Source organism: Chaetodon auriga, chromosome 7, assembly GCF_051107435.1.
Source record: "Chaetodon auriga isolate fChaAug3 chromosome 7, fChaAug3.hap1, whole genome shotgun sequence".
Taxonomy (NCBI): domain Eukaryota; kingdom Metazoa; phylum Chordata; class Actinopteri; order Chaetodontiformes; family Chaetodontidae; genus Chaetodon; species Chaetodon auriga.
This window is the reverse complement of record NC_135080.1, coordinates 10,984,957-11,011,931: the sequence shown is the minus strand read 5'-3', so window position 1 is coordinate 11,011,931 and position 26,975 is coordinate 10,984,957. Positions and strand designations below refer to the sequence as shown.

The 26,975-nt window shown below is 44.6% G+C and overlaps 3 protein-coding genes across 4 annotated transcripts; 2 read left to right on the top strand and 1 right to left on the bottom strand.

Annotated features, from left to right (window-relative positions):
* Positions 1–807: 807 nt before the first annotated feature.
* Positions 808–14,182, bottom strand: rtn2a (reticulon 2a). 2 transcript variants are annotated; one of them, XM_076735704.1, is made up of 10 exons: positions 13,823–14,182; positions 12,848–12,901; positions 11,755–12,318; positions 10,438–10,644; positions 6,559–6,766; positions 5,774–5,912; positions 4,481–4,550; positions 4,338–4,384; positions 4,184–4,242; positions 808–3,259 (listed from the first exon to the last, which is right to left on the bottom strand). In XM_076735704.1, exons 1-10 carry the CDS (start codon positions 13,851–13,853, stop codon positions 3,184–3,186), a joined length of 1,455 nt encoding a protein of 484 aa, XP_076591819.1. In that variant the 5' UTR covers positions 13,854–14,182; the 3' UTR covers positions 808–3,183. The 2 variants fall into 2 exon arrangements, with proteins under 2 accessions (XP_076591819.1, XP_076591820.1); XM_076735705.1 differs by lacking the exons at positions 10,438–10,644; positions 11,755–12,318; positions 12,848–12,901; positions 13,823–14,182 and adding an exon at positions 9,101–9,242.
* A 40-nt stretch (positions 14,183–14,222) lies between these two features.
* On the top strand, positions 14,223–21,071 carry ppm1na (protein phosphatase, Mg2+/Mn2+ dependent, 1Na (putative)). The gene is made up of 6 exons (XM_076736024.1): positions 14,223–16,867; positions 17,773–18,344; positions 19,939–20,056; positions 20,144–20,258; positions 20,353–20,416; positions 20,874–21,071. The coding sequence occupies exons 1-6, from the start codon at positions 16,462–16,464 to the stop codon at positions 20,904–20,906; spliced, it is 1,308 nt and encodes a 435-aa protein (XP_076592139.1). The 5' UTR covers positions 14,223–16,461; the 3' UTR covers positions 20,907–21,071.
* Positions 21,072–23,060: 1,989 nt separating this feature from the next.
* LOC143322964 (amino acid transporter heavy chain SLC3A2) lies at positions 23,061–26,360 on the top strand. The gene is made up of 10 exons (XM_076734440.1): positions 23,061–23,102; positions 23,216–23,594; positions 24,297–24,461; positions 24,544–24,617; positions 24,714–24,791; positions 24,876–24,931; positions 25,025–25,205; positions 25,619–25,726; positions 25,812–25,865; positions 25,980–26,360. Exons 1-10 carry the CDS (start codon positions 23,061–23,063, stop codon positions 26,358–26,360), a joined length of 1,518 nt encoding a protein of 505 aa, XP_076590555.1.
* The last annotated feature ends 615 nt before the right edge of the window (positions 26,361–26,975 follow it).

Genomic DNA, 26,975 nt, shown 5'->3' with positions numbered 1-26,975 from the left:
TGAACATGACACGTAAAGAACCGAAATTTCAAACCCACACAGACCCCATGACCCGCTTTGGTTTTGTAGCCTGGAAGTGGACAGTGGCCACAGGCTGAGCAGTGACTTTCCACCTGACAGCTCTACATGTCCAGAGGCTGAGGTGGTCTCGTGTCCTCGTCCAAACCTGTCAGACTCTCTTAGATAAGGGAATGGAAGTAATATCTTGTCTTTTGTCGCCGCCTTGTGGTTCAGTGCAGGAGCAAAGATGAGCTGACACACCTGAATACCCCCAGGACAAGTGGAGCTTACAAGGCGACCCGAATCACATCTAAATGCAAATAGTGGAGGAAGTATTCAGATCCTTTACTTAAGTTAATGTATTACTAACACACTGTAAAAAATAGGCCTGCTCTACAAGTCCTGCATTGAAAATGTTACTTGAGTAAAAGTATTTAAGTATAATCAGGAAAATGCACTAAACATCCTCTTATTCTTTCAAGTAATCAATTTGTACAATTTTTAAATTTGTAAAATTTCAGTACCTCGAATTTGTACTTAAGGGCAGAACTTGAGTAAATGTACTTGCAGGTAGGATAGAAATGAATACACCCTGGAAAAGAGCCAAAAAGTGTAGAGTTTCTGCTCTGACAATAATCTATATGAACCCATCCAGACATCTCTGGGGGTCTGAGCTGAAGATCCACTGTAGGGGCCCATGTGAAGTCCAGTTTGTGTAAATGCAGGGCCCATGTTACAATCTACCCATGTAAAGGTCCGTTTTCCATTAAAGTCGGGAACGTCATACTGAAAAAGTCACACTATACGTTTGTTTTATCTTTTCAGTGTGTTTATTTCTCCAAGATTAAAACTCTAGTCATTTTCAAGAATACAAAATTATCAGTGTCCTACTATAATGCATGTAATGAACTAAATGTAACTGTAAGTTCCTCTCCTGTTTGGATTTCATTTATCTTTCATCCACACAGCGAATATAAAAACCGAAGCACGAGGTGGTCTAGTACTACGAAAATGACGAGTGTGAGTAGATTAACAGCAGTTTTGTTTAAATATAGTTCGACAAGACAGATCTCAGTGAATGAACCCTTTTGTAATAGCCAAGCTGCGTGGATAGAGAAGGAAATTGGTGCCTTTAATTTCACTGCCATCGCCATACTCTTTGTTGAAGTTCGTTTTGGAAGAAGTCCAAGACGAAACAAAACATTGCAGCAGAACAGAAAACTGCTACAGGAGGCCATTGTGTGTACAACTACTGTAGGTCCAATACTAAGCAGCACATGACGTCTAAGGCTAATGTGCCATCATGTCTGGGTTCATGGATCATTTCTGTTCACATAACATTGCTTTCACTGCAGCACACAGGTAAACTATGCAATAATAAGGCAGAGGAACAGACACATTTTGGTGAGAGCTTTAAAAGCAAGCACTAAAGGGAAATGTGGGTATCCTGAATAATTTTAATATTCCTAAAATGGATCTACTTACAATTCTGTATAAGATACCTTGATCATGGCACACATGTACTATCACACAAGTATTGTCCACGTACAAAACACCATTCTCAGGAAGGCAATGGTCGGGCAATGAGACGTGATTTGCTGTGGGAGGAGAAGCTGCTGTAAGCTCTTGTCAGCAGTTGTAAGCACTGTGAGTCAGATCATGCACTGTAACCTGCAGTTAGAAAGGCACCTGCTGTATTTCACTCCCACACTCCCTCACATCACATTAGGAGCTCAGAGAGGATATCTGTCTGAAAGCACTTCTTCTATCATCAATCCATCCAATCCTAAATCCAACACTGACACCTTAAGAACCTCAGATGCTCCGTCAAATGGGGAACTTCGTGTTAAGTGATTGCCTTCCATTCATGATACATCTTAATTACTGAACTCTCAGCAGAAGCATCTATCTCTGCCTCTCTGAATATTATGTTTCAACGTCTCATTTAAATCAGTGAATGAGGAAAAGCGGCATCCAGTGATGAATGCAATGTGTAACCCTGATTCCAAAAAGGCTGGGACGCTGTGTGACACATAAATAAAACAGAATGTGATAATTTACTAATAATACTCGATTGAAAACAGTGCAAAGACAATATATTTAACAAATGACCGAATCAATTGATTGGTAACATTCCACAGGTAAACAGGTTCATTGGTAACAGGTGATAGTCTCATGATTGGGTAAGAAAAGGGCATCCTGGAAAGGCCCACAAGCAAAGATGGAGCGAGGTTCAGCACTTTGTGAACACATGATTGTATGAAGGATATTAGTACATTAACTTGGGAAGACTTTATAAAACTGTTGTCAGTAAACAGTTTGATTGCAAATGATTGCACTCTGGTTTTATTTACACAGCGTCCCAACTTTTTTGGAGTCTGGTTTGAGAAAGAAAAATGAAGATATGAGCAGAAAAAAAAAAGCATGATCTGTGTGAATGACGGTGGATACCTGTGCGGATGAGAAGAAACCGAAAGTTTTGCAAAATAAAGAAGACATGTGACTTTAATTGCTTTTAGGTTTCATTTCAGCAAGCTGCATGTCAGGAATTACACACACACACACACGCACGAACACACTCACACTTGCATACACACAAATAAACTGTCATGAGAATGAATATGCATGTGCTGACACATGCATCCTTAATTGCCAGTGTTATGCTGCCATGAATGATGATCACCCCTCACTTAAATCACCTGAACTGATTTCCCTTCTCTCAGGTGAGCAGCTGTCGGTGTGGGAACTTCTCATTCCTGGTCTCAGTGCCTCATGTGGACAACAACTCTCAACCATCTAAGACACTTCTTAAGTCATTTTAACATATTGAAAACAGTGGATATTTCCAAGGATGGTCACATACGACAAGCTGAGTCGTTGAATCTTTCCACTTCCGACGTCAGCAGCAAGAGTCTCATCCAGGATTCATACACCTTGACTTCACCTTGATTAAGTTTTAACCCAAACCCCAACCTCTAACCCCCAAAACTTAGATACACTTAGAGTATAAAGTACCATGCGTGCTCCTCATCATTGTCCGTTTAAGTAACCTCCCTTCCCTTCCCTTCCCGAGTCTCTGGAGCTCCGTCTCTCTGGAGCTCTGAACGCAGACTGCTGGGTAAGACATCTGAGTGACAGCCTGTAACTCTGGGAGCTTTTCTTTAAGTTCTTGTCCGTCATTGTTTACTGATTTTTGGGTTTGGCGCCACCAGGAGTTGGGTCAGGAGGAGGGCCACCACCCTGGGCAAGTCTCTGAAAGCTGTGACAGAGAATGAGAAGAGTAGTTAGAGCTTCTGTAGGTCGACAGATTTAGAGTCTGGCCCAGTACCAACATTGTGGTTTTAAGCCAAAAATCCTTTTAACAGTGATATTGAGAAATATTTTCATTTGCTAAAAATGTTATCAGGCAATCCCACATAATCACGTCAGTACACCTACAGTATGTTCTTTTAGACAGCTCACTTTAATTGCTTAATCAATCCTATTACTGCTCCCAGCCTCTGAACGTGTGCTTGTTTTCCATCATCAGTTCATTGTACTTGTAATGCAGTATTGTTGATCCTTCTTAATTCATTATGTGGAAATTACATAAACCCATCACAGCATCTGAGCTCTACTGAGCCATGTTTTTACATGATTGACAGGATGTCTTCATTAATCGAGCGTGTCCCAGAGAGCTCTGATAAACGCACACACCCTGTGAGTCTTAAACAGGCACTTGGACTCTTGTTGGCAGCTACCAGAAATACAGCTCACGAGTACTTAGGACACTTGACTAGTCACAAATACCAAGTGTGGGTATTAGGACACACCCTTCACGTCAGCTGATGGTGAGAGCTCTTATGGTGAGAGCTCACTGCACTGCAACTTCACACAAATCACACAAAAATGGACAATACACGAGCAAATGTCCCAGACGTGCTCATCAGTTTTTTGTGTCCTCTGGCGTTACTTTATCTTCCGTTTCTGTGTTTGGTTGTGTTTTTTTAACTTTGCAGCATTTTGTCAAAATTCGGTGCATGTTTTTAGTCAGACTGGTGGAGATGTTTTATGTATTTGCATGTGTTTCTTAAGCTGCAGTACAACGAGCTCTCAGGGCCACCGTACTCACTGCCTCAGTCAGAAATTATCAGTCGACCTGTGTTGATGGCAACATTGTGCCAGAAGATGGCGCCATACTCACATGTCCTTGACATTGTCAACTTGGGCCTGGATTTTTGCAACCACACTGTCCACCTGCTCCTGTGAAATAACAGAAATACAGAAAGATAGATGACTATGGATATGGATATGGCAATAAAAGACCAGTGTAAAGGTTTAAACTAGAGAGTTATTACCTGGCGTTGTCTGTAGAAAAGTGGCAGAGAAAAGACAGCGATCACACCTGGAGAAGAAAGAAGAAGAGTAGAGTAGTTAATGTGATAGTCTAACAGTATGTTAATGAATTCCATGTATCCAGCAGGGGATGTCTGTCTCTTACTGATGATGAGCAGAGTAAGGCCATTGCACAGGTCTCCCAGGTACGTCACAAGGTACATCAGAACCAGGAGCTAAAGAGGACCAGCAGCAGAGAGTCAGTTAAACTCCCATCAACGGTGAGTTCAGATGCCAAGAAAACCCTGCAGCACTGCTCCATGTTAATGTCATTCTCTTAGAAAGCGGTAAATCATGCTGCAGTGCTGCATAATTCCCTGCATTGTATTATATTTTGGTTATCTATTACCTGTGTCAATAAAACGATCGATACTAGCATAATTTTCTCTAATCAAGTACAGGATTCCCAGTATGGGTTTCAGTGTTTCTCCTTATATCAGTGTCACAGCACTTTGTGTGGGATCCAGTGCTGCCCTGATATGGGACACCCCTGTCTCAGATGGAAAGAGAATCCATCTTACCCCGGGGCGTCCGTGTTCCTCTTCCCGAGTGCTATGTCACATACCAGCCAGGTCAGGGTTGAAACTGTCAGGTCTTGGGGGTTTAGGGGCTCAGCCAGCTCACACCGACTCACCATTTACTGTTAATGCGTAAAGTCCGTCTGCTCGCAAACTGCTGCTGTTAATTACTGAAATGCCATAATTACATTAAAGATGAACTGACTGATTTTTTGCTTACATTTGATGTGCAATCATTTAAACTGATACACCACTGAAGTTTAGTGCTGCTTTTATCCTCCTTTTGTCCAGCTTGGGGTTAAGTTTACCTCATTAAAGCACTGTTTAAGTAAAAAGCAAAGAATATAGACTGAGTCTGCACACATGTGATACTGACAGATTTATTTAGGCTTGATAAACGTTAATGTGCTGCTTTGGCTCTGCTAGCAAGCGAGGCGCACCCAGGGGCTGGATAAAAGCAGAGAAGAGAAAAGCGAGGCAGACTGCCTCCTTTTTGTGCTGCGAGCACCAATTCAAATTCATTCAAAGCGATTTTTTCCAAAGGGACTGATTGCTTTTCACATGATTACCAAATATATGTCATTGGGGCTGACAGTTGCCGTCAGTGATATTGCCTTAATTTAGGAGCAGGGTCTTCAGCTCTGAGTTAGCATAATGAGAGAGACGGCATGGCAATGCTGTTATCTCCAATGATGAAGGGGGGAAGATGACAGATGATGGAGCAAATGAAGGAATGTAGACGGACTGATGTCTGGGTTAATGAGGGGGAGAAGTTCTGGATGGGGTGAAGTAAATCTCTGGGAACAGGTCATTAAGAGTGTAGGAGACTGAACAGCACGCATGCACGAACGCACACACACACATACGCTAGCTTAGCTCACCTTCAGGGACTCAAAGAGGTTTTGAACAAAAAAGAGTCCCTTCAGAGCGTCTGCAGCAGACAGAGCCATGACGATCACTTTCTGCATATAGAGGTCGGCCTCCTCTCCACTGAAACTGATGTCCATGTCCAAGTATGTCCTGAGAGGAAAGGAGACAACCGAAAGAGGACATGAGATGCAGAAAATAGGACTGAGAGGAATTGAAGCATTGACGATAAACAGGAACGTTCATTCTTATTCCTCTCTGTGTCGTCATCTGTTGTCTAAATAATGAAGTTTAACGACTCAGTGATTCACGTTCTTTGGCTGCAATCCTTCAAGCCCAAATATAAATCTCATCCTGTCCCTCGTGTCAGTGTCCAGAGGTCACAAGGTCCTAGCTTGTCAATTTGCTGGCTGCCCACCAAGCTGCATGTAATCAATTCAGTCTATTCAGCTGTCATACACAGGAAGGGGCATCACTGACAATAATTAACAAGCACACACACACACACACACACACACACACACAGACACACACACCAAGCTTATTTTTACAATTATTCTAACTGCCTCAACGTCAACATAAGCCCAACTATGCTAACAGGAACACACCACCAATTAATAACCTCAATTAAAGCCACTAAATACTTTATTATTGGAATTAAGTACTGCAAGTCTGCAGCAAATCTGCTTCAAGGAAAGAAAATAGAAACTAGACTGGAAATGGATTGTTTTGGAGAACATGACTGAGTCCTCCTCTGTGTGTGGTGTCATTTTGACTTGACCGCACTCCTCGTTCTTACTTGAAGGGGTGCTCTCCATCGCCCCAGCTGAGGATGTAGAGGAGTTGGTAGTAGATGCGCACAGAGATGGTGAAGCACATGACAGCGAGGGAGACTGTGGAGACCACCGTGATGATGCTGAGCTGGAACAGGGACAGCAGGCCGACCACTAACCCTGTTAGCACCATGCCTGTTCGCTCCGTGTCCTTCCAGTAGATCAGGTCCATCACTGGAAGACAGGGAGAGTGCAGGGATGGTGAGGAAAGGTTAAAACAGGTCAAACAATAACAGGTCGAGGGTGATAGACAGGCATTAGATACTGTTGGAACTGTATCAGTAACCAAACTTATAGAAAATAGTCAGATGTGTGTAAAAATCATACACAAGCTGGTTCATTATTTTTCGAGCTGCACACAGCTGGCAGCATTGTGAGTTGCTGCATCCTTCCTGGTTTTCACAGAGCAGCTGCAGCAACATCACTCAGCCTCCAGTCCTTCCAAAAGGTCTTTCAGTTTTCGAGGGGGAACCAGGAAGAGTGGAAGGAAGAGACAGCAGTTCCGACATAGTTATGTAGGAAGCGAGGCCGGACAAGTGGAAGGGGGAGACGTGAGGCAGAGAGGGATTTCCAGCCTCCAGCGCGGGAGAACACACACACACCCACACACACACACAGCAGCCACGAGGACATGTCAGCTCCAGCTCCGGCTAAATTTAGGCCTCAGATGAAAGAGGGAGGCAAGCGTTGGAGCAGAGTTTAAACGCAGCCTTTCACAGCACCTGCCGACAGACGTCAGGCCGTCAGCAGTCACTTTTCCACACCCTGTTGGAGTCTCTCTCTCTGTCACTCAGCAACAGCTGGCATGGAGACTGAGGCGTCCATAGAGTCATGCTTTGCAAGTGTGGACAACGTCAATATATATAGTAGATATGATCTCATCTTTTCTCTATGAATGCAAACATGCTGCACTATAAGAATTGGAAAACTGTAAATCTAGAAGCTATGCCGCGCAGCCCACGGTGTTGTGTAATTACAGGGTATGTTGTGTGGTGCCGCACTGTCAGACAGGGATAGCTCTTTGTGCTCGTCATTCAGTGAAATGCTAAGCCTCAGCATTAGAATAAAGGGAAGCCTCTTTGAATAGAGTGCACTGACAGCAGGTGGGTTATTTATAAGCGTCACTGCACACAATTAATACCCATGATGCCCCTGGAACACACCTGTCGAACGTGTTTGTTTGTTCTGCTGTCATTCTGGGACAAGTGTACTCAGCAATTGGTGTCAGAGTAGGCGACGAGTTCAATAAGAACGATGTAAGGAAACCAACACTTAGAGAACTGAAAGCATCTAATCTTGGAAGAATGTCTACAATAAACAAAGGAAAGATCGAGGACACAAGTTCGATGGCCCGGCTTCCAGTCTTTATGCTAAGCTTAGCTGCTTGTTCCAGCTTCATCTTTTCTTGCCAAACTCTTGGCAAGAAAGCCAAACAGAGTATTGCCCAAAATGTCAAACTGTTCACATAAGCATCATAAACTAGCATTTTCTACAACTTGTGGGAGAAAACACGCATTTTTACAACTAACCTCAACTAAATCTATTGTACCAACATACTTGAAGTACACTTCATGTCAATATATCATTGTATTAGAAGTAATTAAGTAATTTCCTCTAATTAGGAGGGAATTATTACTCAGCTGAATCCACTATCTCACAGCAGCTGCTGGAATAAAATGTTAGGACACCGTCTAAACAAAATTTCATTTAGTGCACCAATAGTTCGAGTTAGTAATTATAGAAATGAGTATTGAGGGAGTGACTAAAGATCAATGATCCAGTCACGCAATAAATTAAGCGACTGGCCAATTGACCAATTAGAACATAAATCACATGGCTCATTTTATGTCAACCCAACCTGACATCACCTCATTTCAACATCAACATGCATCCCGTTTGGCCTGGGTCATGTCAGCTTAATCACATGTGTCCAGGAAACCTCATAGTACTACAGTGTGAGATGTCTCTGCCAGTGCCAGCTCTTCAGTCCAAACAGGAAACACTAAAATGTAAGTGAACCCAGCCAGCAAAGTTATTACCCATTGCAACAACTATCTGCAAAAAGCATGGCACGACAGGACAGTTTCTACTCATTTGAATGGCTGTTGCTGATTCAAATTAAGTCCAGCGATATGGAGACTGCCCTGCTATGTCTGAACAGCTCATCAGTGAAAAGCCAAACACACCTCGAGCTGACAGGAGCTGCCGTCTGTGGACACTCTGCTTGTAAAATGATCAAAGAGAAGCGAGAAATCTGCTCAATTCCCACCTTCAGTCCCCTGATAGTCCGGCTTTCTCACCGCTACACCACAGTCCCAAAGCTCAACAGTCAACCACAGAAGACGTGCTTTCCACCCCTTCACACTTCAACCTACAGCTTTCCTCTCTCCTCTCATTGAAATCAGCTCTTTGCAGTCAGTTCACGACTGTAAGCGAACACCTAAACATCATCTGCATGGTTGGACCGTCTCAAATTCTCCTCTTTTTGCTTTAAGCACAAGGTCTTACCTTTGCTGGCCATTTTGGTTGCCGCTCCAGTGTTTCCCCTCACACCCTCTGTCCCTCTCTCTTTCCCGCTGTGCTCCCGTCGCCCCCCTGAGCTGTTTTTGGCCACCCCCTGCTCGCTCAGCAGTCCAAAGGCCTGACAGCCCAAAATAATCTTGTTCGCAGCACCGCCCACCACTCTTCAAGACTCCAAGAGCTTCACACATGAAAAAATGATTCACAATCACACAATAAAATTACTACATGTTTTTCCTGGATGCCAAAGTTCAATCTGAGGAGGCAGAATTTATGGTATTTCTTTGAACTCAGATAGATCAGATATAGAGCTGTGATGCATTCATGTGCCATCCAACACCTGAAACAGGAGAATCAGGGTTTATTTTCTGTTATGTCACCAAGCCAAACCTTTCTGTGCAACCATGACTGATAACAAACAGATGAGTAATGCTGCTTGAAATGAAGCATCTTTCATTGAAAAAACTTGATAGTGGAAATAAACAACGGCCTGATAATCAGACAGAGTTGCTGTTCCGCTTTATTATTCATATTATTCAGTGGTCTGCAACCAGGGTGAGAAATGCACAACCAGCTGCGCATCAGCTTGAACTATGATTCAGAAAGGGTTTGATCAGAGACTAAAGTGTCGAATCAGACCAATCGTTCACTGCCGGATTTTGATAATTGCCAGTTTTCGACACATTTCAGTTGCTAAAAACCCCCAGTGAGGTTTAGAAATGTGATGCTCCAACAGATGCATGTGTGCTATTTATTCAGGACACCCTAAACTCTGTCATCAGCCTGACCGCCCATTCATCAGCAGTCTGACTCTTTACTCCCCCCGCACCCGAGCATCCACTAAAATAAGACGGAGCTCTAGTCTGACTGAAGGTCTACTTAAAATGCCATCAAGCTGGAAGACCGCTGCGATCTCTCTGGTGCTCTCTCTCTCTCCCCCTTTCTCTGTGTTTCACTCGCTCCTAAAGTGCCAACCAGCTCTCACAAAACCTGCAAGAAACTACACACACACACACACACACACACACACACACACACACACACGCACACACACACACACCTGTCTGTCTTTCTGTGCGTGTGCTTGTGTCAAACAGTGATACACTCTGACATCAGCGGTGATGTGCCAGGAATGCTTTCCCCACAATTAGCCAATAATTCCTGAAATCCCAAGAGGGGGTTACTACGTCCATGCTGAAATCTGATCTTTTCTTTATTCAAAGTATTGATCAGCAGGCACAAAGAGAAGGATCTCGCTCAGCACAAGGACAGAGGCAGAGATGGAGGGAGGACGGATGAGGCAGGCACAGATGTGACTCTTGTACCTGCTATGTGGGTGCACACTGTCGCGTCCTCTGACAGGTTAAGTGCTGAGAACCAGTGATCGCTGACCAGCTGTTCCTGAGAGTTTCGACCAATGGCGGCCGCCGACGAGGACGCCGGGCCTCTGGGTCGCACGGATGTCAGCAGCTTGACTGAAATGGTTTCCCTGGCGATGGGAGACTCTGGCTCGGGGGTCGGCGAGGCTGCCGCTGCCGGGAAACAGGGACAGAAGATGATGTCACTATTATGATGACATCACCGCTGACTTGCCGGGCATGCTCAGCTCTGCTCAAGCTACTGACCATGATATTAAATCACATTCTGAAAACCACATGATTTAGACTGTGTTGTGTTGTGGTTCCAGATTTAGGTCAAGACATTTCCTCCTTTATCCATAAAGACTCCTCAGGAAACAGCATTCAGGAAACAATAGCTGTTGCATGAGTCTGACAATTCAAGGCTATGTGAAATTTTCCACCATTTTCATGACCTAGATATTGCTGTGGAGTAATTTAGATATACAGACCATAAGATATTACGAGTCTGATGATGATGTCAGCATTTTTGGCCACATATTTTGCATGTTCTGAAATGGCTGATAATAAATAGGTTGGGCTCCTTTCATCATTCTCATGATACAGCTGACAGCACCTTGCATTAGTCAGTGTATGATTTCACATCTAAATGAATAAATACAGACTAAGGAAAAAGGTGAGCTGCTTAAACATGTGAACATTTCCAAAAATCCTACGTCATACATGTGATCTGTCATAGTTTTACGGTCTGTTTTCCAGGTTTGACAGAAGCTAGTTCAAGAACTGGAAATAAGAACATTCTGATGATAAAACACTAAATATTTACTACACTCCCACACAGGAACATCATAAACTGCCTCTAGATCCAATGACTTTTGACCGCTATTGACTTGTAGTCAAGTCTTGTCAAGCCCGCCTCCAGAAAAAGACATTTGAGGTCATCATAAGTCAGACTACATCCAGCTTCCGGCATAGCACGGTTTGACAATCATGATTGCAGACAGGGAGGTGGCATCAGGAAGAATTACCAGCACCAAAAAGACCAGAGAGACTTCATATTATTTTGTGAAGGAAAAACCAGATGCTGCAACCTTCAGTACATGATTTAAACCCAAGAAGTGTCCTCTGAAATAGGTGAACTAGTGGTGTGGAAGTCTGGAAAATATTTGACTAGATGTTTTACTTTACTTGAGCAAATGGCCTCTTTTTGTTGAGAAGCTATCACTAAGTCGTCGTTCACTATAAAATAAAACAACCTCCTCACACATTCCTCCTGCTCCTCACCCTGAAGTATCTGTGAGGGGCTCTGATGCTGGGAAGACAGGGACAGAGTGGGAGGCTGGATGGTCAGACCGCTCGAAGTCTCCTCTCTTTGGATTCCTGCGTCTCCCCCCTGAGTGTCTGGGTCCAGATTTTGGGGAGAGGGCTGGATTGTGATAGTCTCAGTTTGTCTGTGCTGCTCGCTCCTCATCGCTGGACTCGCCTCCTGCTGCTCTCTCCTCTCTGACGCTTCCTCCTCCTCCTCTTGACCGAGGAAGGCTTGAGGGTCCCATTCTACATCGGGGGAGTCCAGCAGTGTTTCCAGAGTGTCGGTGCGGATCAAAGGAGTGCGACTGCTCCGAGAGCCCCCCCTGCGACGGAGGTGTCGCGCTGCTCCCACCGCTTCGGCCTCGGCGATGGCGAAGTAAGAGAAAGTCAGCTCGAAGGAGTTCTGACGCGGCGTGCCCCAGATGGATGGGGATGAAGCCAGTCCCTCATCATCATCTGGATCCCCATCTCCCCCCTCGTCGTCGTCAGACCATTCCCTGGCTGTTTGCAGCTCGCACATCTCGGACTCCTCGTTTCCGCCTGAATGGAGACAGAACAAAGAAATGTGGTCGCCCAAACACACAGAGAGAAAAACAGAGAGCGAAAAGAATTAATGCAGATAAACAATACACATTCTGAGCAGAGGAGCAATTTACTACACTTGGCACTTCATTCGGTTATACAGACTGCTGCTAACAGTCTGTATATTAGTTCAGCATCATACAAGGACAGTGATTTGACTTTTAATAAATAGATATGTCAGATGAAAGCAGCAGGTGTGTCATTTGATGTCAGGGAGAAAAAGGTGTGACATCTAAAGTGAATGAAACCCTCTTTGATAAATGCATAAACTCTCTCTCTCCTTCCAAAACATGGCTGTGATCAAAATGTGCTGCTGTGTTTACCCATAGCTCTTCAGTGCTGGTTTTTTAGAGGAGAAAGGTGCTCAGATGCATTCCTCTGATGTTAAGTTCAAACGAAAAGGCTTTCAGGAAGCAGGAATCTCTTCTTTTTATCAAGTATTCTGTGACAGAATTTCTTGGTGGATGGACAGTGTCTGCTTCCTTACCATCGGTGCATGGAGGCGTAGAGTCTGGAGTGGACGCCACAGAGCCATATTCCTCTGGAAGAAAACAACATTTTACATAAATCTACCAGGAACATGCAGCTGAAATATGTTGTTGCTGCTTTTAAACTCCTTTCCTCCACCATCTTCCACCACATGTGCCTCTCAATATATTCAACATAGATGTACTAATATGAAATTATTAACAGCATAAAAGCTCCAACAGAAGGTGCAGAACCTGCTGTGAGTGCTTTTAAAAGGTATAAGAGTGAGCTTTATGTGATTTAAGAGTTCAGCTAATCAACAAATACTAACCACTGCACAAAATAACATTACAAGCCCCTAAAAGGATGGGACAATTTCAGTTGCATACTGTAGGTGAGTGAATATAGATTCATGTACTCCCAGAGCTAAAGTGGCAGCAGTAAAGGCCTTCACTACATTAGATAGCCAAGCATGACATTAGCTAATAAATCAACTCCAGGCAGAGCAAAGGATGCAGCATAATCTCTCCTGCACATGTATGAACGCGTGCAAATCATCCAAAAACACTTTAATCTAACTGCAGGGGACATCAGCTGAAAACAAAAAGACAAAAAGATGAAATTAAACACAGATATGAAAGCACAACAGAAGCTTTCAGGGAGAAACAACTTGCATCCTCGCCTGCAAAGCCCTCTCTCACACAACACACACTAACATCTGCAAATCAACGGGAGGCAACAACAACAGAGCAGGTCTCCCTCTGCACTGCATCCATGCATTCGGCCATGTGTTTATTAAAGGTGGGAGCAGGAGAGGAATGGAGAGGAGGCAGGGAGGGGAGGGGAGTGGGGGGGCTAACACATACGATGCTTACAGCAGTTAGCAAGAAAAGATGCTGAGCTGGAACATGTGACGATGGTGTGGCTAGACAAACAAATGCAGACCTCCCACACGGCAACACAGATGGAAACAGCAGAACAAAAGCAGACTCACGGCAGTGGGAGAATCCTAAAACCTGGCCCATACTCCATCAAGGCATCGCTGGGCCCATCCAGTCTGGAAGCCCCCCCCTCCTCTGCTGCCGGCTCTCACTGTGGATGTACTCCCTCTCCTCCTCCTCCTCCCTCTGTTTCTCGGTCGTGTGATGAGCAGCTTCCTCGCTCTCCTGCCTCCCGCTCTGTCACTCAGCAGCCCCGCCCTGCCTGCCTCCCTCTACCGTCCTCCCTCCTCCCTCCATCTCCTCTTGCATCATTATGACTGCAGCGGTAGTAAGGTACACTACAGCAAAGAGAGAGAAGCATGAATGTGTGTCCCTGTGTCTGCCTGTTGTCGTCTCCCATTCATAGCTGATCTGTCTCTCTCTCTCTTTCTCTCGCTCTCTCCATCGTCATGTGATTTCATCTCAGGATCTTACAGGGGCAGGCCGTAGGAGAAGGAGTAATAAGCCATTAATAATGCATAACACAAGCATTTACAAAACATACATGGAGACAGATAAATTTGAAGATGGACAGGACAGGCTGAAGCTCCAGTCAGGTCCATAAGGTAGCAACACGTCAGGTTTGTCAGCTTTGATATGCTTTAGCAGTATGTATCATATCGCTGTGTCACATATAAGAAATGTTAGTGTTTCATCTCATCTGTGCAAACAATCCACACTAAAATGCATCTTAAAAGCTGGAGTATAAATAATGTACACACTCAACCAAAAGCTCTTTTTTTTTTTTTGCAATGCAATGCAATGCAATGCAAGGCCTGTGCAACAGTGAACAGCAGGGGGCAGCATCGTGTAGCTGTAACTGCTGCAGCTACAAACTGGATCATGTTTCATTGCTGAGGGTTAAAGAAGCAAATGAAGGAGCTGTGTGTGAGGCATTATTAAAAATAGAGTATAAGACATTTAAGGCAAGACAATGTAACTTTTGATAGAGGGAATAGAAATATTTATTTTACAAAGCAAAAGTTGAATTCATGAGCCATTAAAGAACCACTGCTCAACTCGATGCACTCGGGGGTTTTCTGCTCAACCCCTGCATGGTCTGATATGAGCAGTAGCATTTTAAAGCTAATGTAAGCTAATGTTTGTATATTTTGGATTGATAACCCTAACCCTATCTCCAACAGAATGAGTATTATTCTCTCTGTTGACCAGCTACTCAACACTGCCCCCACCCGTCCACAGTTCTCTGCATCAAACTGTGAAGAGCCTGCATCGTTCTTCATCAACGAAATAACCTCAGTTAGAGCCAGAAGTGATGCTGATGTGAACACAGATGAGCTCAACAACCCTTAAAGAAGACGTAACAATGGGAAAATTCACCTGCATCACAATAACTGAGCTCTGCAAATGACGTTGTTTCTTTCATTATTAATTATCAGATGCCAAGTTGAGAGGAATGACTTTGCTTGACTGGCTCTGACTTTTTAGGAAACGGACTTATTGCTTTATGGTCTCAAACTTAAATCTCATGTTACCTTGCTGCGTTATCCTGGTTGCCGTGTGCATGCTCAGTCTTCACCGGATAAATAAAGGTAAACAAACGTGCTTCACCTGAAACACCGAGCACAAACCAACATCAGCTGGTAAAAGGTTTAGTCCTACTTATAGCTAGATTGTCACACATATAGTCCTTAACACGATTAACCCTCAACAGTTCATACATGTAAACTCGGTCAGGCGCTCCAAATACACAGCAGTTAATGAGATTAAGACACACATCGAGTGACAACATGGAATCAGTAAGTCACATTCAGGACAGGGTGGACTGTCATTTAATTTGGCCATTTAGCAGCTGTTCTATTCTGTTCTTATAAGTATTTCACCTCTCTGAACATCACTCTTTACCATATTTCATCACTGTTTCATCTCATGTGATATCAGACACTGTTCATCACTAAGCCACACTAATTGAACTTGGTTTGCTGGATTGTGCAGGCTCCTAGGCGGACTCCACCTCCTGATAAACATCATGTGACTTGATCAAAATAGCTCTTAAACAGGCTGAGATGTTTCTTCAACTGCTGTTCCCAAGGTGTGCTGTATTAGTGTATGGTGATTGTCCCACACCGAGACAAATTAGCCAAATGCTGAATGAATGAATCTGGATTCAAAATCTCTTGTTTCAGACAACAATCCAAATACGGAAACTGACTGGGGACCCCTCTGTGTTTGTGTAAAATGTTATGCTCATAATCCATGCATGTGTGCAGACATAGGCAAGGTGATAATCCACTCACAGCAGTGTTACACAGACAGAGGAGAGAGGCAGCAGGTGGGGGCAGAGCAGAGGGATAAACCAACAGAAATAGAGCTGGGCTGATACAGGACGGGTAAGCAGGAGGAGGGAGACGTGGAAACAGAGAGAAAGAGAGAGGAAGCACCGTGTGGTCTGATAGTCAAGTTAAAAGGACAGGAATGACCCTGATATTTTTTAACAGAAAACCACTGCAGTTTTCCTTTTAACAGGACAATACTTATTCAAAGTGCCTCTTTGTTTACCTGCTTGGGGAGCCACAGTTTAGCTGCTGCGCTGGACCTGTTGCGGAAAACACAGGGCCGGAGGAGGGGCACCAGGAGGAGACGGGCTGCTGCCAGGTCGAGCAGGAAGCTTGAGCACAGGCTCCGCGGGGTGATGAGGACGGCCAGGAGGGCCAGCAATGTGGAGGTGCCCTCCTTCCTCCGCCAGCTGGTCAAAGAGACGGAGAAGATGGTCACGTTCTTCTTCAAAGGGGGGACCAGGGAAACCGGGACTGGGGAGGAGGACAATTCGGATGAGGACGACTCCATACCGAGCCCGTACCTGGAGCGTCCCATCTTGGAGAAGCAGGTGTCAGAGGGGGGCTCTGAGTCGGGGATGAACTACGCCGTGGCGAGCATGCAGGGCTGGAGGGCTCAGATGGAAGATGCCCACACCTGCATGCCTCGGCTGAGAGGAGAGCTGACAGAGTGGGGATACTTTGCTGTTTTTGATGGACATGCAGGCACCACTGTAGCACAGTACTGCTCCAGAAACCTGCTGGATCACATCCTGGTGACAGGTACAGAACAATTAGTGACTAATGAGATGAATCTAATCATTCAAGATGGTTAAAACTCAATCTGGAAGGGATGTACTTATGACATCTAGCTCTTGCACCTGCAGTAAATCACAGCCACAGCATCTATCAAATAGAAGAGACAGAGTGTTTTAACAAAGTCAATGTCAGTTAAAAAGAAGCCATTCAATGGAACAGGTATGCACATGGAAACAGACTTACTCCATGAAAGAAACTGATTAAAAAGAGACTAAATAAAAGCCAAAACAATCCAGGTTCAAGGGCGGGATTAGATTGGAACTCAAACATGCCACAGTGTATGCAGAGTACTGAAAGTTGATAAAAACACATACAACATAATGTGAGCGTCATCATTCAAAAGAAGAGTTCTGGATATTTTGGTATTTTTCTTTACAGCAGTGAATACAGTAATGAGGAAGCTTCAGGGGTTGAACAGGCCTGCGACCAATTTTGGGGATCAAGACTAAACGCAGCTGCTGAGATTAAGATTAGAACTCATGATAACATGAAAATCTGTGATCTTTAATCTGTAACTCTCATCTATCAAGGCCAGGTTACTCTTGAAAATGACATTTCTCTGCTTTCTTGGTTAAATAAATGTAAAAAATGTGTGTGTGTCTAACACGAAACAACCGGCGCCATTGTGTCAGCCATGTTGGCGCACCCATAGATGATGTCTTTTCTCTGCAGTGGATGTTTTAGTTCTCTGACCTTCCAGCATGCTGTTCAACATTGAGTTTCATAAATCAAACACAAGACAGACGCCCAGTTTATACGGTACCTGGGTCCATGTGTGTCAGCCTCTAAACAAACATGGCAGTGCCAGAAACTACTAGTTTGGTGTGAATCTATCTTAAAACCAAATGTTTCTCCCTCATTTCCCACAGGTGGGATTAAAGCCAACGAGGACCCCGAGCAGGTGAAGGAGGGCATCCGTGAAGGCTTCCTGGACATCGATCGCCACATGCACAAACTGGCTCGCCAGGACAATTGGGACCGCAGTGGCTCCACTGCAGCAGCTGTCATGATTTCACCACGCTACATTTATTTTATCAACTGTGGGGACTCCCGCACCCTGCTCTGCCATAACGGCCAGGTGGTCTTCTACACGGAGGACCACAAGCCCTTCAACCCCAGAGAAAAGGAGCGCATCCAGAACGCCGGAGGCTCGGTGACCCTGCAGAGAGTCAACGGCTCGCTGGCCGTTTCCAGAGCACTGGGGGACTTTGACTTCAAGGAGGTGGACTGGAGGCCACAGACAGAGCAGCTAGTGTCACCGGAGCCAGAGGTGTATGAGCTGGAGAGGACGCCCCAAGACGAGTTCCTCATTCTAGCATGTGACGGCGTGTGGGACGCCATTGGCAATGAGGAACTGTGCGCCTTCGTGCGCAGTCGTCTGCGGGTGTGTGATGACCTGAGAGAGATTTGCACCCAAGTCATTGACCTCTGTCTCTATAAGGTGAGAGGTCAACACCACGATGGTACATAAACAAGGTGGATGAAACAATTAGACAAATGAAAGATTCAGTTTGTCCCACATACATTTTGTGTGGATGGCAAACAGATTGGAACACTAAGTTTCCACAAAGCGTCTTATTTGCTGTTTGTCAGAGCAGTGTGTGGGTCACCCTGTAGCTCTGAGGAACTCCTCCCTGTTTCTCCAAACTCAGCTCACGGGATTTCTCTGAAACACACAGAATTACAGCAGGTGGATTTATGAATGGGAAGCTTTACCTAAAGCAGAGCGTGTTGTGTGCAGGTGTACGCTGCGGGCAGGGTCGCTGTGAGGAGGAATTACACTCATGTTGTTATGCAAGTTTCTCCTGCAGGTCTCCTTAATGCTTGTTAGCAGCTGCCCGGCTGAACACTGACGAGCCCGCCCTATAAATAGCTGTATTAAGGCATCCTGGGGACATGGGACAGGCGGGCTACACATGGCTCGGATTAGGGTTGAATGTGAGTCTGTTGACGGGAGCTCAGTGTTACCGCTCAATGCACAGCGGCTCAGAGGCTTTATCCTGGCCGAGATGGGCTGTTTCTTATTTCACCTAACTGTACTGTCCTACTGATATACCGCATGTTCCAGGACACACACCTCCATCACTGACAGGCTGATGGGTGTAAAACTGCAAAGACTTCACAGGAATACAGGATCTTTGAGGGTGATACTGATACTGATACTCAGTCCAACAAAAGATAGATCAGCTGAAAAATAATGTTGTAACAGGTCAGTTTCTAAATGACCTCAAACCTCCAGTAGTTTAGTATTTCTGCTCTGTGATTTCTTGAAACTTATCGGCCAGCAGAATACAATCTATCTGCAATTACCTATTATCAGCTAATATAGTTAGTAACATGTAAACCTGTAAATCAGGAATATCAGCATCTTCCATAAGTACTTCAACGTGTCCAAACTGTCCAAACTAAAATATATCTCCAATCCCACCTGACACACACATCAGACATCAGTTCCCTCATATTTTCCCTTTTAGTTGGGTCTATTTCAATTGGTTGGAAGAAATATTAAGATCCTTTAAGTCTGGTGTGAAAATACACAACTACTACTACTACTACTACTACTACTGTATTGCATTCCAAAGGTATTATTAGTGAATTTATGTAAAGTATCAAGCAAAATTAGTTATTATGCAGGCTGAACAAGGCTAGGGTTGCACATTATAGATTTTTAGATGAAAATTAATGAATTAACATATAAGCAGCCTTGTAATTTAACACCTGCTTGAGGTGGAGCTAAACAAGCATTTCAGTGTACAGTATAACAAAGCATAATGTGTTATCTATATGCTCATTAAAGCTTAATCTGCAGATTACCTTGTAGTTATTAGTAACCAGCTGTCAAATAAATCAATAAATGGTCTAATATTTCCCTCTGAGAGTACGAGAAGAATAAAATGGATAAACTCAACGTAGAAGAATCCCTAAATGTAAATGTACTTAGTTACCCTCCACCGCGGTCTGCTTCATTTTAACTTGAATTAAAACTCCAGCCTCAGTGCTCCTCTGATAGCTCTGTGCTCTGTCTCTCTCTGCAGGGCAGCTTGGACAACATCAGCATCATCATTGTCTGCTTCCCCGGCGCCCCCCAGGTGTCGCAGGAGGCGCTGCAGCAGGAGGCAGAGCTGGAGCAACAGATCGACGCCAAAGTGGAAGGTGACTTGATGCGAAGTCCCACAATAGAACTCTCTGCACGTCAGACTGCTGATAGCGCGCCGCTTTATGACTGTTTTGATTCTACAGAAATCATCCAGATGATGAGGTCCAGAGATGAGGACCCCGACCTTCTGTATGTCATCAAATTCCTGGCTGCAGAAGAGATGCCCGGGCTGCCACCAGGAGGAGGCATCACCAGCAAGTGAGCCTGAGCAATAACCCCCTCCCCACAATTAAAACACATGAATATTTCTGGGGAATTGAAACCAATAATACCCCTTTTTCTCCCTTTACAGGCGAGACTGTATCATCTCTGCATATCAGAAACATATCATGACTCTCAGATCTCAGGAGCCAATGGTAAGACATATGAGTCACATGGCATCTTATAATAATATGTATTCTGAGGCTGCACCAAAGGATTATTTTCACTGATTCATTTGTCGATTAGTTATTCAGTTCACTGATTACCCATTTTGTCTAGAAAACGCCAGGAAACAGTAAAAAAAATCTCCTTTACAATCTCCTTTTACCTGACTAACCAAGACATGAACTGTTATTTACTGTCATCGATGAACCGATTCATTGCAAAACTAAACAATTAATCAATAATAATCATCACTTGTGGCCCTAGAATGACGGAAATAACAAAATTGTCAAAAAAGTACACAAAAGTACAGATGTTTTTGAAATAAACGAACCGCCAGTCACGACCTTTGATCCTTAAACTGACATCAAAGCACTCGCTGCTCTCTGTGCGTGTTACATCTGCAACGTATTCACTGTTCAGCGATATTATTGTCTGATGGTGTTTCAGGACATCGAGGGATCGGAGGAGGACTCAAACTAAAGCCGTTACCGTGGAAACTGAGTCATCACCAGCCTCACCATCTCCATGGAGACCATCTTAAAGGAGAAACTTTAGATGAGCACTAGGATAAAGAAGGATCCTCTGTTTAATATATTCTATCTGAGCATTTATTTTCCGGTTAATTAAAGTGAAATTTGAATCAAATACCTGCTGTGTTTTCTGTCTGTAATACTGCACGATGTTTTCAATGATGACCTGTTATTGTAAGAGAGAATTTAATACTATTCAGCTCCAGATAGAGACATTATTAGGCAGATAATTTTACATTACTGTGTGACTGATACTGTACACAGGCTGAACGTGTGGAAAACAAGTAATCTGACACCAAAAACCCCAAATGACCACTGCACTGTTCAAGAAAGACATCTCAGATTTACGTGCCTGCATGTGGGCTGCATGCGAATCAGAGAGTCTCGTGAGGAAACGCAGCACCTCTCAGTAAATAATTACTTTGCACGATGCTGTCAGGTAGCAAAGGTGACACCGATCGCAATGACTTGTTATAACAAGAGCACAAACATATGATATGAGAGAAGAAAGCCAGAGACACAAAGAGGACAAAGAAGGCAGGAGAGAGCTGGAGAAAGAGGTGGAGGTGGGGGGGGGGGGGGGGGGGGGGGGGGTAAGAGCGCCGTCCTGGGGAAAGAGGATGGGATGTTCCCAGGAATTAGCACACATACCTCATTAAACGTGGACCCCTCTTGCACTTTAGAGTGGACGTGTCATGTGTTAGGTCACTTTAACAGCCGTTCTCTTTCAGGAAACAACCTGAGCGCGCTCACTGTGGTCCATTCTTACACATCGAAAATCATCCATAGATATTATGATAAGCGTATGTTTGAAATATTGTTCATTTTACAGTATGATATTTGTGACATCCACACCTACTTTACAAAAACACTTTACGAATCATTATCAATGAAAATGTGAACAACAAAGGAATGTTTTTGCTTGAAAAAGTACTCGATTAATCAATTATCAAAATAGCTCCCAAATTACTTTTATATTATTCAGCTGATTTCTTGTTTTCTGACACAAAAAAACCCAATAAAAAGTGTGCAGGACATTCAGCCTACAGACTATATTATACTAAAAGTCATAACATGAGTCATAACGTGAAGGACCTCCTTGGTCTGTCATGGGTTCTTCAGAATGTGTTGCGTGGGTGTGGTGAGGCTCGGCACCTCTGTCTTAATTGACTGAGCAGAGCCTTTATTGGACAGAGCGTCCTTCTCACCTCCTCACTCCTGACAAGTCCGATCACTGAAACATTCTGCTCAGGACGGCGCCGCTCAGCCGGGAACACTTGTTCAAAGATAAAGAGGACAGAAGAGGTTGAGAAGGAGAAAAGGAACCTGAGAGGGGAGCAAAGAAACCTCAGACTGATAATGTGAGTAATGACCGTGTTTGTGTGCATTTAGATAAGAAAAACAGGCACAACGTGGTTAGTGTTATCTCACTGCAGGGCGACGCTGGGTTTGAACCAGACGTGTCCCGCTGCAGTCTGTCTATGGTCCACAGACATACAGCCTAATGGCCACCAGACAGCCCCTAAACCAGCTGCTGCCAGGGAAAGCTCCCATCTGCAAAATGTCAGCATATTACAGGAACTAAAAGAAATGTCAACGCGTGTTTGTCATTATTATCTAAAGGCATTTGAGGGGGGGTTTGTGAAGCTCATGGATTTTCAATGGTCTCTAACAGTACTGGAGCAGGAAGTTCAACTTCTACTTTTACAGGAGTGTCCTCGCTGCAGCCTTCAAACACAGAAAGCATTTTTGTGCATTCTAAAGTTTGGCTGAAGCTTAGAAAATAAGAAAATCAAGAGGGTGTCTTCCAGAGATGCAGTCTGACTATGAACATCCCTCTTTGCTTTTAACTAATTAATCTAAAACACACCGCCAACAGCTAATGGCCTGTGACGGATAGTGGGAAAGGGGGGGCGACAGGATTGACCAATCAGACACCAGTGAGGGCCTGCGTGTCACCTGGCCTCTATAACCTGCCAATGCAGTTGATTGAATGACTTGAAACACCTGGAAAGCTGGGTGGGGGTCGTGGCGGAGCTGCGTGCTGAGCGTTGAATCCTGCAGCTGCTGTGTTATTACCCTCTGCAGTGCGCTTGAGCCTCTTATGGAACAAAGTGTCAAAAAGGCCGCTGAGGACACAAACACGGTATGAAAACAGACCAAACTAACAGGCCCAGACAAACCTGCAGCAGCTGATCAGCATGTTTATCCAAAGTGAAATGAAATCCCTCAGTCTAACTGTTTGTCACCTACTTGCAGCCGGGCAGGATGCCTCTGAACGCGGGTGACACCGGCTACGGCACCGTGCCAGGCCTCGGGATGTCCGGCAGTGCGGGGGCCTCGGAGTCGGCCCAGCTGCTCATCCCGGAGCCTGAACCAGTCCACAACTGGAGGCCCCTGAAAATGGATGAGCTGGAGGCCGTTGCGGGGGGTCCCGGCTGGACGAGGGTGCGGTGTTACCTGGTGCTGCTGTTCTGGCTCAGCTGGGTGGCCATGCTCGCCACCTCCATCGCCATCGTAGCGACGAGCCCCCGGCCGGTGGTGACACCGCTCAGGTGGTGGCAGAAGTCGCTCTTCTACCAGCTGCAGCCCGACCTGTTAATGGAGAAGCAGACTGAGGGGTCAGGGGGCATCAATGGTGAGGAAATACCGCTGTCATTTTAAAAAAAAAAAAAAAAAAGTAGATGTGTTAAAAACTGCCTCCTGGTGGTCACTTAGAGGCATGACAATGTCTCCACATTGATCGGTCTCATTCATTCATAAGGTGTTTTTAAAGGCTGCACATAACTTACAAACCATTTGACATACAGTGAGCTTGGACCCGGCCCCTGAGTCCTGGGGCCCCAGGGAAGTTCCTGGCTTTATTGCCTGGCTGATGTTGCCTTGCTCAGGTTGTTCTTTGCAGTTTTTTCTTGTGAGAACTGAGCGGCTGATAGTAATTTGAGTTATTTTCATAGTTTGAGAACATTTAGTGTGACTGCAGCCTTTGACGAAGCCCACATCGGGCTCTTTGATGACTGAGAACACCTATCTGCGGCCATACTTCACATGAAAGAGTGGCGCATGGCTCTTTCATCAGGGTGGAAAACCACTTCAGTTATCTCATCACACTCACTGTGCGCAGGCAGCACAGGATTAATGTTGACATAAGTGCAATGAACTTAAGAGAGCTGCTGAATTTACTTGGAATACTAGGAATAAGAACAGTTATGAAGTATAAGTTGCTCTAAAAAAATAGAGTACTACGTTTGTTGTGAACATCTGTTACAACACGAAACAAACAAACATGGTAGTTACAAAGTGTGTTCAGACAAAAATAAAATATTTGATTTCTCTCAAGCTCTGTGTGAGCAGCTTCCCTACCTCAGGTCTCTGGGTATAGGGACCCTCATCCTGAAGGGTCTGTTTGATAAAGAGGCATCTCCTTTAAACGTCACTGCGGCCAGTGAAAAGTTCGGGACTTTGGCTCACATCCAGCATCTGCTCGCAGAGAGCAACAGAGCAGGTGAGTGAAGGACTGCACAGACAGACTGAGACCCTTCTCTGCATGATTAGATGATTTAATGAGCTTTTCGTTGCCCCCGCAGGTCTCAAAGTGGTGCTGGACTTCTGTGAACTGGATGCAGGAAACGCAGATGAGCCAGCAAACCTCTCAGCCTCAGTACATGTGAAAACTTACTTTGTGTTCATGCTGCTGAACTATGCTAAGTTCTCAGGGATGCAGGATTTCTTAAACTTGTGGATACTTTTTCCACAGCATGCACTCCGGTTCTGGTTGGAGCAGGGAGTGGCAGGATTTGCAATCTGCGACACAGATGCAGCATATTCAGAAAAGGTAAAATCATGCTCACTAACGTTTTGCATTTGAACAAGAAGAGCTTCAACAGCCTCAGCTTTTGATGAAATATTCCCATTTCAGACTCTGCTGGAGTGGAGAGGCATCTTCAAGGAGTTCAGCAGACAGGAGGAGGAACGGTATCGTCACACATGCAGATGTGGACAAAAGTTTTGACTGTAAAAATGAAGCTCTGAGGTGTTTGCAAAACACGTCTGTGTGTGTCTCTTCAGGATTCTGGTGGTGAAACAGACGCAGGACGTTCTTTCTCCTCTGAACAACGTTACGCTGGTGGATGTGGTCATGAGGTCAATTCTGCCTCCCTCACATCACCTCCTGTCTGACGAGGAGGTTGCTGAAGCTATAGAGACTCATCTGCAAACACGAAAAGATGACATTTGGCCCAGCTGGACAGTAAGACAAATCATTTTAGTATATGCATGTAAAATATGCAACTAAAGTCACGTTTTTATATAATTTTAAAGCATCTGTTATGGTAGTAAAAGTCTTTTTCTCACCACGTTCCTGAGATTTTGCACCCATTTTCCACATGAGAGGCTTGCATGAATATATTGCAATTTCCAGAGCCCAAAGTAACTATTTAGATATCTAAAATTCAAAGATATTAAACTGACTGACCTACTATAGGACAAAGAAATGTAAGAGTTTACAATTATATCAGTGCATGGTGATGTAAAATCACCTTGGAGAAACGTTTTTGCTTGAAAAGCTGCTGAAACGATTAATCAATTATCAAAGTAGGTCCAGTTTAACAGGTCTTTAATTTAGGTTGGGTGTTATTATAAAACTGCAGTGTGTTTCTGCAGGTTGGAGGTAAAGCGCCTCATGACTTGAGGAAGTTACTCCTGGTGCTGATGATGACGCTGCCAGGATCACCTGCAGTCCAGTATGACCAGGACATCGGTCAAACACAGGTACGTCCTGCCTGAGGCATTTGAGTCTGTTAAATTTCCTTTGTGACAGTCGATACTGGAACAATAAAACCTTTCTTCCATACAGAACGTATCTCTGAAGGCCGGCTCGTCACATCACAACGAATCAGACGATCGTACAGTGAGTAATAAAGCCAGTTGTCCCTTTTTAATATATTGAAGTCATGTAAAGCTGCAGTTAAAGTATTAGTCGGGTCCTTGGTGTTTACCTGTCTGACACCTGTCTCCCCCTCAGGAGAAGGAGAAGAAGAGTTCAGCTGCAGCTCTCTTTACCTCCCTCAGTCACTCCAGAGCCAGAGAAGAAGCTCTCCTCTATGGCAGCTTCACTTTCCTCCCCTTCAATTCCTCCTCCAACTCCACTCAGGCCTCAGCTTCATCTCCCCCCATCCTGGCCTTCTTGCGCTCCTGGGGTTGCGTCCAGTTCCTCATCCTGCTCAACGTCGGGCCTGAACCTCATGCCCTGGATCCCGCCTGGGCCCCCCGCCTGCCTAAAGCTGGAGTGTTTGTGACCAGCACGGGAATGGACCGTTTGGGCTCGATGACTCTGGGCACGCTGGAGCTGCGGCCCCACGAAGCCATCGTCATCAAACTCTTTGAGCCGGGAAGCTACTCGTAGAGCTTCTCTGCAGGCGGCTGCGTGGAGATCAGAGTTTTCCTCTCATTGTCATTGGATGACAAATGTCTGACAGTAACTGTTTTTTTTTTTTTAAAGTTTTGATATGTGTTCACAAGTCGCAGAAAATAAAATAATGGTTCTGCGTGGCATCATCTGTTGTATCAGTACAGCTTTATACTTTATTGAATTGACATAAGACAAACTGAGCTGAGTGCAAAATAATAGTGTGTGTGTGTGTGTGTGTGTGTGTGTGTGTGTGTGTGTGTGTGTGTGTGTCTGTGTATGATAGTGTGGAATAAGGAAAGTTTGAAAAGTACTAAACAAAGCTGTAGAAAGTTTGGGCTCTAAAGGTTGCAGAAGTGTTCTGTGATATAAATCAAAGTTTTCTTTTTTTAAATCTGAGAAGATATTTTAAATTCTATGGTTAATTTCCAGTAATTGTTTCATGCATGTGGCCTTTGTTATGAGCACAGTGAAGCCTCTCTGCGGTGCTGCTGCAATTAATCAGTCAGTTCTCTGAGCTGCTGATAAAACAAACCACATCTTGAGCCACTTCCTGATTACTTTGTGTGTGAAATCTCATTCGCTCGAACCCTGCGGGTGATCTTTTGTTGA

Bases quoted from the DNA above. Each gene is read 5' to 3' on its own strand.
- rtn2a (XM_076735704.1), bottom strand. From the start codon at position 13,853: ATGGGCCAGGTTTTAGGATTCTCCCACTGCC. The intron at 10,645-11,754 runs GTGAGGAGCAGG...GTTTCCCGGCAG, and splicing joins CCCCTCACAGATACTTCAGG to CGGCAGCCTCGCCGACCCCC. The intron at 4,385-4,480 runs GTAAGAGACAGA...TTTCTTCTCCAG, and splicing joins CCTTACTCTGCTCATCATCA to GTGTGATCGCTGTCTTTTCT.
- ppm1na (XM_076736024.1), top strand. From the start codon at position 16,462: ATGAGGACGGCCAGGAGGGCCAGCAATGTGGAGGTGCCCTCCTTCCTC. The intron at 20,057-20,143 runs GTGACTTGATGC...TTGATTCTACAG, and splicing joins GATCGACGCCAAAGTGGAAG to AAATCATCCAGATGATGAGG. The intron at 20,417-20,873 runs GTAAGACATATG...ATGGTGTTTCAG, and splicing joins TCAGATCTCAGGAGCCAATG to GACATCGAGGGATCGGAGGA.
- LOC143322964 (XM_076734440.1), top strand. From the start codon at position 23,061: ATGGAACAAAGTGTCAAAAAGGCCGCTGAGGACACAAACACG. The intron at 24,618-24,713 runs GTACATGTGAAA...CTTTTTCCACAG, and splicing joins CAGCAAACCTCTCAGCCTCA to CATGCACTCCGGTTCTGGTT. The intron at 25,866-25,979 runs GTGAGTAATAAA...TCTCCCCCTCAG, and splicing joins ACGAATCAGACGATCGTACA to GAGAAGGAGAAGAAGAGTTC.